The following is a 10,625-nucleotide window of genomic DNA, read 5'->3' as shown; positions in this document are numbered from 1 at the left end:
TTTTTCCTAGGCGTGATTCATTATTGAGTTTGTTTTGTTTTAGGATGTTTTGTATGAATTTTTGTACTTAGGATTCATTTCATTTTCATGTTGTCGTGGTAGGATAGTGGTAAGTATTTACTTTGTTCGTACGTTTTTGTTTGAACCGTACAATTGTTTTGTTTTTCCAAATCTTGTCGATTCTTGATTCTTTGGATTTTTACTTTTGCGATTTGAGTGTTTGGCCCTGTTTGAGGACAAACAGATTCTAGTTGGGGAGAGTTGTTAAGTGTCAAATTGTAGTTATTTTGTGTATGTAAATAGTGGCACTTATCAATGCTTTTTGTTAATACCGTTTGAATAATCCCCCGTTTTTGTGTAATTACGTTTACTTTACGAATACTTGTATTTTCATATACTTTTATACCGTTTGATAGTTTTGTTGTATTTTTGTAGGTATTCTTGCGTTTTCGGAGCCTTGAGGAATAAAGTGTCGAAGACACGGCTGCGAGAGCAAAGAGAAAATAATTCTGCTGTTCTGGTGCAGGGCGCTTCGCGCGCTGTAGGGCGCGTCGCGCCCTCTTTGAGTTTGAAGAACATAGTCTGGCAGAAGTTAGGGCGCGTCGCGCCGGATTAGGGCGCTTCGCGCTCTAGGGCGGTTTGGTAAATTTATATAGGGCGCGTCGCACTGAAGTAGGGCGCGTCGCGCCCACTGCGAAACTCAGTTTTGTATAAATAGTTAATAACAGATTTTTTAGGTTTTTTATCACCTCTTCTTGACAAGTTGAGCTCTGATCCTTTTTTGGTAGTTTAGAGGCTTAGGAAACACCATTGGGTGCGACGTCATGTGGATTGATCATGGATCTGACTCGATTTCATTGTATCGGTGAGATCTTTCCGGTTCATCTTCTCTCTTCCCTTTGTTTCATTCCAATGGTGGGTGTTGTATGTATATTTCTACTCTTATTGTATGTATATTTGTGGATCTTGGGATCGTTTTTATATTCGCTTTACAAATCATCATTGTTGTTGTTCTTGATCTTTTTGCTTAAATGCTCTAGATTTGTGTTGTTGCAGACATGGACACCATAGATCTTGATTAGGAATGATAACTGTTAGTTTCTGGGTTGCAGACATGGATTTAGGACTAACAATCGTAATGGGTATCGAGTCTAATGCCTCCGTGTTGTTTGATTAGTGGAGAAATCGCTGATGTGAATAGTACGGTTGAGCTTTCGTCGGTGTTGCAGACATGGGCACCGATGTGGCATCTCGAATGATGCCCGGTGATGTTGATGCGTTTTGTGAGTGTCGAGCATAGATCTTCGGATTTAAGTATTAGACGGGTAGAACGAAATACAACTCCATAACTCTTTCTTTTAGACTATTGAGATTGTTTATCTGCTTTTATTTACTTTTCCCGCATTTACTTTCCGCACCCAAATCATGAAACTTAGAACGCGAGATAGTCGAACGACAGTTCTTCTCACCAATCTCTGTGGACACGATAAATCCCGGATGAATACTTCCAAATCTTTTGTTGCTTGCCGCTCTACCGCTCCAACACTTACCACAATCCTACAACGACATCATGAAAACGAAACTAATCCTAAGTACCAAAATCATACAAAACATTCAAAAACAAAACAAGCTCAATCGCGAATCACGCTTAGCAAAAACTCATCGGTAGATGAAAAACACCGAAAGGTGAGGACTTTGAACACTCACCCAACAAACTTGCAAACAAAAGACAAAATTATGCATTCATCCAAAAATAGTATTGAAAATGCAACAGCACGAATCACAAGGGCTTTAAAGGTTGTAATGTGGCTCGGTTAACAAACAAGTGATAAGTTCTAAAGCTATTCGAAACAAAAACTTGCCTAAACCTAAGGGAGTAATTACTTACACAAAGTTTCAAACAATGAAATTTCAATCAAACTTCTTCTTCATCACATGTTTCACACCAAACACAATACTTATTAACACAAATCTTATTATAAACTCTTTTTGTTCTTTTCTTTTTCAAACTTTTTCTCTTTTTTCTTTCTTTTTCTTTTCTTTCTTTCTCACACTTTTTTCTTTCTTTTCTTTTTCTTTTCACAACCTCATATCAACCACAATATAAATGGGCAAACATCCTCTCCCCAACTTGAATTCAACCATAATATCAAGTGAATACTCCCTACTTTCTAAGGCAAGGTAAAAATCCAACCAAACATCATAGGTGAAGGGCAAGAAAAACGATAATCAAAATCCATCAAAAAGGTGAACTATGTCACAAGTTCAAAAACAAAATGGACAATGACAAAAAAAAAACTCAAAGGGGGTACGAATGGTCACACTCTCACAAGGTGAATTGAATATTTGGCTATGGTAGTTGTGCTCAAAATCAAACAAGTGCCTTGATCACTTTCGTGCATTCACAAAATCAATACAAATGAAAGATTAAACATAATAATATCCAGTTAAAACAAGAAATGTCGGTCTCTCACATAAATATACAATGGAAAGCCACCTCACAATTATGGTAAAAAGGGAAAACTAATTGTGATTCAAGTCATGAGCAAGTTATGCAAAAAGAATGAGTAATATGAAATTTGTACAAATGAAAAGTCTCCTAAACATGCTATGCTATAGAAAGCGATAAACGAGTACCTTTCTATGTACAAGTTCGATCAATCATTACCGCACAACCGGCATGTTGAATCAATCCAAATTGAAGAATTACCAATTGCGACCACAAGCGAACGGGCCAAAGTTTGAATCTAAACACAAACAAAAGAATTACAAATAAAACTATAAAATACTACACTTTAAGGCCTTGGTGTAAGTGGGAAAAAGGCGAGCCGAGTGACCCGTTAAAAAGAGGTCACTGGCCAAAAGCAACTCAGCGCGCGACGCGAGCAGGATAGCGCGCGGCGCGCGCTACACTAGAAAATGAAAAACCAGTCCAGAGACTGCATTTCCAATGTAACCTCCACTTAACACCTACAATACTCATTTACAGAAAAACAGAAAAACAAAACCGTTGGGGTGCCTCCCAACAAGCGCTTGTTTTACGTCGTAAGCTCGACGCCTTTTATTGTCTCGTGAATGGTAAGAAACTTCCTCGCGGTACGCTTATGCTTTCGCCTCAAACGCAACCTAAAGAAAACGTCCTGCCCAAACACTTAACAAACGAATCAAAAGCAAAAGTATATACAAGTTTGTGTAAAAACACCAATTTACAACTGAATGGTGAAATTGACTAAACAAGTTGAAAAGTGAAGATATGTAATTTAAGAGCTAATCCGAGTTCAACTTGTTTAGTAAGTTCACCAAACAAAACGAAACAAGTATAACTATACAAAAATATACAAGTATGAGTCTATACACAAAATATACGATATTCACATATTTACGAAACTTAAAACGAGAAACCATCGCAATGCGATTAATCTCAACCAATCCCCGGCAACGGCGCCATTTTGTTGTGGCGGTAAAGCGGCAAGCAACAAAAGTTTTGGAAATATTTATCCGGGAATTATCGTGTCCACAGAGATTGGTGAGAAGAACTGCCGTTCGACTATCTCGCGTTCTAAGTTTCATGAATCGGGTGCGAAAAGGTAAATAAAAGCGATTAAACATTCTTAATAGTCTAAGAGAAATAGTTATGGAATTGCATTTCGTTCTACCCGTCGAATACTTAAATCGGTCGATCTTATCGCAACACACTCACAATACGCATCAAAAGCACCGGGCATCAATTGACGCCACATCAGTGTCCATGTCTGAAACACCGATGAAAGCACAACCGCACTATTCACATCAGTGATGTCTCAACCGGCACAAACAACACGGAGGCATTAAAATCGATACCCATTACGGTCATTAGCCCTAAATCCATTTCTGAAACCTAGAAACTAACGGTTATCATTCCTAATCAAGATCTACGGTGTCCATTTCTGAGACAACACAAACCCAGAGCATTTAAGCAAAAAGATCAAGAACAACAACAATGATAATTTATAAAGCGAATATATAAACGATCCCAAGATCGACAAATGTACATACAAGAAGAGTAGAAATATACATACAAAACCCACCATTGAAATGAAACATAGGGAAGAAAGAAGATGAACCAGAACTCTCACCGTGTCAAAGCAATCGATACGAATCCATGATCAATCCACATGATGTAGCATGCAATGGTGTTTCCTAAACCTCTAAACTATAAAAAATGGATCAGAGCCACTCCAAGGGGGAAATGGGTGATAAAAAACCCTAGAAAATCTGTTCTAAACTATATATACAAAAACTAAAATCGCAGAGCGCGCGACGCGAGCTGGAGCGCGCGACGCGGGCTCTCACTTAAATGAACTAAACCGCCCTAGCGCGCGACGCGAGATACATAGCGCGCGGCGCGAGCAACACTCTGCCTGGATTATTTATTTTTCATCTTCAGCATGGGATGCGAGCTCTTGCGCGCGACGCGAGCTACACTTGAACAGCAACTTTATTTCTTCAAAAACGCGTCCGCAGCCGTGTCTTCGACACTTTATTCCTTGAGGCTCCGAAACGCCAAAAATACCTACAAAAAGACAACAAAACTATCAAACGGTATATATTTACATAAAAACGTATTAAAACACAAACGATACAAAATATACACAAAACGGGGAATTATTCGAACGGTATTAACAAAAAGTATCGATAAGTGCCACTATTTACATACACAAAATAACTACATTTTGGCACTTATCACCCTTCTCGTTCAAGATTGGGTCACCACTCCTCGTCACCCACTGAGCTAGAGAAAAGCTGTCAACGTACTTGCACAAAATCACGAAGGACGCCGCGTCCTGCTCGTCCAAATCCCCGTCTTCCCATGCATAATGTTTTAGAGGGGCATTGAAATGGCCTTTCCACCAGAAAAAGGGGAACATGCTGCACAACTTTGTTTTCACCTCCCTGGCCTCATCACGCTTCGGATTGCCGTCCTCATCATGTACCGTCACCAACTTAGTTAGCAAGGTGTACGCTGTCTGTCTCTGCAAACGGGCCACATAATACCGGTCTTTGAAGTCCTTGACAGAATAAGTGTACATCTTGCAAAGCCTCTGGTCGGCATTCTTGAAGGAGACCCAACCATACTGTCCCCCAACCGCTTGTCTTTGAACACAAAAACAACGGCCGAACAAGACAGTCGTAGCGCCGATGTTGAGGTAATCACAAACTATTTCGAAAGCCAGCATAAAGGCAAAGGCGTTAGGATGCAGTTGGGACGGCGCCAGGCTAAGGTTTACGAGTAAAGAGATCTGGAAACTGGAGAAAGGAAGCCGGAAACCAAGCTCCTTAAAGACGTACTCATACATAGAAAAGTTGTCCCCGTCAAAACGAGAACAAATTCGTTCGTCTATCGACTGACAACCGACATCAAAGTTGCAAGGATTGCTAGGACCTCTATCTTCAATCGCCCGGAAGGCCCCGTTCAGAGACTCTGCGACCGTTAAACCACCCCCATAGGTTCGTTGGTAACCCAACCTAAATCCACCTCGCACTCGTAATCAAAGATCGGGGTCCCATCGTCCTCCACTTCGTACCCATGCGAAATCCTTTCCTCCTCTACATTGAAAAAATTCAGATTCTCTAGCTCGACATATGAGGTGCTCATAACCGTGTCCCCCGAGCTGGATTCACCTGCATGCAGAAGGAAAAAGTGAATTCGACGACATATCAAATCTACCCTTCCATCGCAACAAAAGTGAAAGGGTAGAGCGACGGACAACAGTGCCCCCGGCCAAACCCTTGGCGAGGACACTCATGTTTGCCACCCGAGAACCCCTTCCAATGAAACTTAGTGAAATAAAAAACTATACACTCTCCGATCACGGTATGGAGGGGCCGAGGAAACTCATGAATCTCCCGAGCATAATTATAAATGATTCGAGCAAAATCTGGAATTTCTCGAGGAAAAAGGTGAAGGTGCCGACCAAATTCACGAATATACCGGGCCAAACCCAAGAAATTGACTGTCAAATGGAGAATCTTCCGGGCATCGCTTGGATAACCCGGGCAGATAGAGATCTCCTTTAATTTTTCTAAGATAAAACGCCGACTTAGATGATCTATTAGATGAAGGGGTCGGGGAAGCGTCCCCAGACCCCATAAAAGCAGCAAAAACACTTAAAATCACAATTCAGATTTGGAACATTACCTGATGTTGACATGATTCAAGCATATCAAACTCGATTCTTCACTGGAAATTGGAGGAGCGACAGAAGTATTTGAGAGCTATCGGTCAGGGCCAGAGAGCGTAAAAGCAGAGAGCGTAAAACTCTAAATGAGGGGGTTTAAGACTTTTATAGAGGGACGCTCGGAATACGAAATGTCACGCCGGTTGACGCCTCCCCCTAGGCGCCGCCATCTACCCCTAGAAAATCATTGCCTCGTTTACTAGCTGCCACGTCAGCGAGGGCTATACACGCGCGACCCTATGCATTCCTGTCAAGAACGACTTCATCCGGGCACAACGTGCTGACGGGGACCAACGGAGCATGGGACGAGCATTTACAAATTCGAAGCTTCCCGCTCGGAAACTCTGACTTGGGGGGCTCCTGTTCTGGACTGGGTCAAGAGTCAGCCCAATCTACTTTCGGCCCACTTGGTTTGGAGGCCCAAATCATCCCTAAGCCCATAAGAAGCAAACAGTGCCCGGCTCCTCGGGGGCCCGACGACGATAAAGCACTACAACCAGTGCTCGGCGTATGATACTCCTTGTCTAAGACTTAAGCTTATCAGGCACGCTCCCAGCGGGCGTCTCTTCCACCGAGGACCCTCTTCCTCGTGGCCTTATGCCGAGGACCCTCCTCCTCGTAGGGTTACTTCAAATCCAACCCTCCGAATAATACGGAGTCCACATAGTCCCTAAAAGACCGCGTTTCCCTTAAACCTCGGAGTGGTTGACCAGGACGGAGACCACGTACTCACCTCCAATATTTCTGCCCAGGAATCCTGGAAGTCTCCTAATTGGGCCTGGGTATCCAGTCCAATAGCGAGATCTTGGCCCAACGCTAGGGGCTATAAATACCCTCTTTCACTAGAGGGTCATGTATTCATTCTCTTCTAACCTTTATCTTGTACTTGTGCTCTGTTGCTCGTCTTCTTACTTTGGCATCAGAGTACCTTGCACGTACACCCCCCAGTTCATCGAAGATCTAGTTCCTTGCAGGCCTTAAAGATCCATCTAATCAGGTAAGATCAGTATCTAACATCGACACCGACAATTGTAATTACATTTTATTTATTTATTTTTTCAACTTATTATTGATGTCACGTGTTAGTATCAGTATCGTGTCTCCAATATCCGTTCTCAGACTACAGACATTCTTAATCATTACAAGGATCATTTGAGTGAAACAAACATCCTGTCTATTTTTTTCTCTTTTTCATTAGTAGTTGTTGTAATAATACAAAAGTTAAATAATTGATCAATATTGTTTTAAAAGAAATAAGGAATGCAAGATAACATTTGTTTACCATAAAGTATCTCATTCCACATAGAAAACACATAGAAGTTGAACATGTTTGAGAATATGATATCTAAAGTTATAAATAAATGAACTCATCTACGTGGACGATATTTAATTCAAATTTTATAGAGCATATCACAAACAAGGGGTGCAGTTACCGTGCATAGATTATTATGGACCCTTGGATCAAATTCTAGACATCAATACTCAATATTCAATACTCGTCACTCAATACTCAATACTCAATACTGGATTAAAAACATGATCCAATGACTTATATAGACTTATGCATGGTGCATAAGGAAAATCCTTATGCATATTAGCCAAAGCCACAAACAAGTACACATAAAGAACAACATAATTGAAAATAGTAAAACACTACTTTACTAAATAGCACACTATTCTGTGATGAATGCCACTACCACCTTAAAACTGTATACGTTTTTCCTCTCTTAGTTGCATATTCGAGATGCATCCAAGGAAAAATTCTACAAAGAATTTTGTCTAGAAGTTTCCAATATCGCACCCTCCATTTCTTCCAAAACATGATAGGTCCAATGATCATTCCAAGTCCAAAAACAAATCCAAATTCAACACATAAAAAGTTCCACTCTGTTGAACAAGCTAGTTTTTCACATGCTGGTTGTGGATGCAAGTCCTCTGTTTCACCAATTGGAATTTCATCCAATGGAGGACCATATAGTCCACGATTCCCTTCAAAGGAAGAAGTTGGAAATGATTGAAGTTGAGTACCTGTTGGAATCTTCCCCACCAAATTATTGAAGGATAGGTTCAAATAAGAAAGGAAGGACAAATTTGATAGTTGCACTGGAATTTCACCAAACAAGGAGTTATTTGAGAAGTCCAATGACTCTAATTGTTTCATGTTCCCTATTGAAGATGGGATCTCACCTGTAAGACCATTGTTTGAAAAATTCAAAACATATAGTGCTTTGAAGTCCATCAACGAAAGAGGTATTCGGCCTTCAAAAGAATTGAATGAGAAATCAATGGCTTTGAAAATTGTTAAAATTTTAACCAAATCTTGTCGTTGGCCTTTACATGTAACTGTAACACTATCATGATAATATGGGTAGTCTCGTGACATGTTGTAGTTGATGTCATGTGCAACATTTTCATCATATATCATTCTTTCCCAAGTTTTAAAATACTGTGTAGGTAGTTTTCCATTGAAGTTGTTGAAAGCAATGTCCACAATTTGAATCGACTTCCAAGGTTTATTTTCTGAACATTGTATAGAACCATGAAATCTGTTATTCCTCAAAACCAAGGCACTAAGTTTTGGTATTTCATTTAAGAAGCACGGAAAATGATCAATAATTTGATTTGATCCAATGTCCAATACCTCTAATGATGAGCAGTGGAATAGAGACCTGGGAATTGGCCCTTGTAATTGATTTCCTTGGAAGTTCAATCTGGTTATAGCACAAGAATTTGTAAATGTGTCTGGTATGGGGCCAATGAGATTGTTTTGTTTCATGTTTAATACTTTAAGGGTATTGGTCATTGTGATTAAACATGGAGGAATTGTTCCAGAAAAGTTGTTGAAGGAAATATCTAAGAGTTGAAGTAAGGAAGCATTGCATAAGTAATCAGGGATGCTTCCATGTAAATTATTGTTAGAAAAAGATAGAAAATACATGGATGATAGACTACTACCAATATATTGTGGGACAGTTGAAAAATTATTGTTTGAGTAGTCCAAAAAATAGGCATATTTAGGAAAAGCAGGTATTGACCCCTGCAGTTTGTTGTGGTGAAGGTCAAGACTTCCCAATTTGGAAGTAAGACTTTGAAAAGGTCCTTCCAAATTAGTGAGAAAATTGTGAGAAATATTAAGTAATTCAAGATATTGCAATTTCCATATCCAATTTGGTATTTTTCCTTGGATTTGGTTATTTGAAAGGTCTAGATAGATTAGTCTGGATTGATTTATCAAGAAACTAGGGAATGATTTCAAGTTGCAGGATGCCAGTTTTAGATATGTAAAGTTTGGAATTAAAGAAAAATCAACATTTGCAACATTCACATCGATTGATATGTTGTTGTAAGAAAGGCTAAGTCTATATAAATTTCTAAGATTCAAAACCTCATCTAGCTTTAGTGACCCAACTAGGTTGTTAAAGGAAAGGTTAATCACCTCCATTGATAGGAGTGTAAAAAGAGATAAAGGAATCTGACCACTTAAATTATTACGAGAAAGGCCTAGGTAAGTAAGGTGTGTGAGGTTTGACAATGAATGTGGAAGTGATCCATAGAGTTTGCAATCATAAAGACGGAGGGTGGTCAGTTTTTTAAAATTGGCAAATGTTTCTGGAACTCGGGATGAAAAATTGTTTCCATTAAGAATAAGGACGGATAGGTTCACTAGTTTTGTGAGGGAAGAATCAAGGGGTCCTGATAGATCACAATAAGACATACTCAACTCTTGTAGGTCACGTAACGGCAACAATGCATTTCCCCATTCCTTTCCCATAGCTGATATATTTATACCATCTAGATACAGCTGTTTAAGACTGGTCAGATTTTGGAGAAATGTTGATAGATTTCGGTTGTAAATTTTCGACACTTGTTCTTCTGAATATCTATCATAAGAAGAGAGATCAAGAGTGACTAACCTTGTAAGCTTTGAAATCTCCATAGGAATATTCCTCACAACGTGAGAATTTGACAAATTCAGATAATTCAACGTCGCCAACTTGCGGAATCCTGATGGTATGGAAGAATTGAAATAGTTATAAGCCAAATTCAGTTTTTGGAGATATTGGAGACTAAAAAGAGTGCTTGAATCGTCAAATCCACCATAGATTGATTCTTGACTAAGATCAAGGCCAATAACATGTCCCTCATTGTTACATGTTACACCACTCCAATTACAGCAAGCCGTGTTTTCATTCCACAATTTTAGTTTCGTTGAAAATTGAGGATCAAATGTGAAATTGTTTTTTAATTGAAGCAACAATGATTGTTGATCTTGGAGACATTTGGCAGAAGCAAAAGTGTGATATATGAAGAAGTAGGAGAGAAGGAATGAAAGCAATGTAGTACTCATTGTTATATCAACTCGCTCTTAGTTATGTGAGAAGTGATAGTCTTATAGATGTTGTTGAA

The 10,625-nt window shown here is 39.6% G+C and overlaps 1 protein-coding gene across 1 annotated transcript; it reads right to left on the bottom strand.

The window, feature by feature from the left end:
* Nucleotides 1-7,587: 7,587 nt before the first annotated feature.
* LOC131606301 (receptor-like protein 43) lies at nt 7,588-10,625 on the bottom strand. The gene is made up of 2 exons (XM_058878553.1): nt 10,133-10,625; nt 7,588-8,929 (listed from the first exon to the last, which is right to left on the bottom strand). Exons 1-2 carry the CDS (start codon nt 10,564-10,566, stop codon nt 7,912-7,914), a joined length of 1,452 nt encoding a protein of 483 aa, XP_058734536.1. The 5' UTR covers nt 10,567-10,625; the 3' UTR covers nt 7,588-7,911.

The sequence above is a fragment of the Vicia villosa genome, linkage group LG5 (genome assembly GCF_029867415.1).
Source record: "Vicia villosa cultivar HV-30 ecotype Madison, WI linkage group LG5, Vvil1.0, whole genome shotgun sequence".
NCBI classification, from domain to species: Eukaryota; Viridiplantae; Streptophyta; class Magnoliopsida; order Fabales; family Fabaceae; genus Vicia; species Vicia villosa.
This window is presented reverse-complemented; position numbering and strand designations above follow the sequence as displayed.

Coding starts and splice junctions, on each gene's coding strand:
- LOC131606301 (XM_058878553.1), bottom strand. CDS start 10,566: ATGAGTACTACATTGCTTTCATTCCTTCTCTCCTACTTCTTCATATAT. Junction 8,930..10,132: donor GAGATTTCAAAGCTTACAAG/GTTAGTCACTCT, acceptor TGCTATAACCAG/ATTGAACTTCCAAGGAAATC.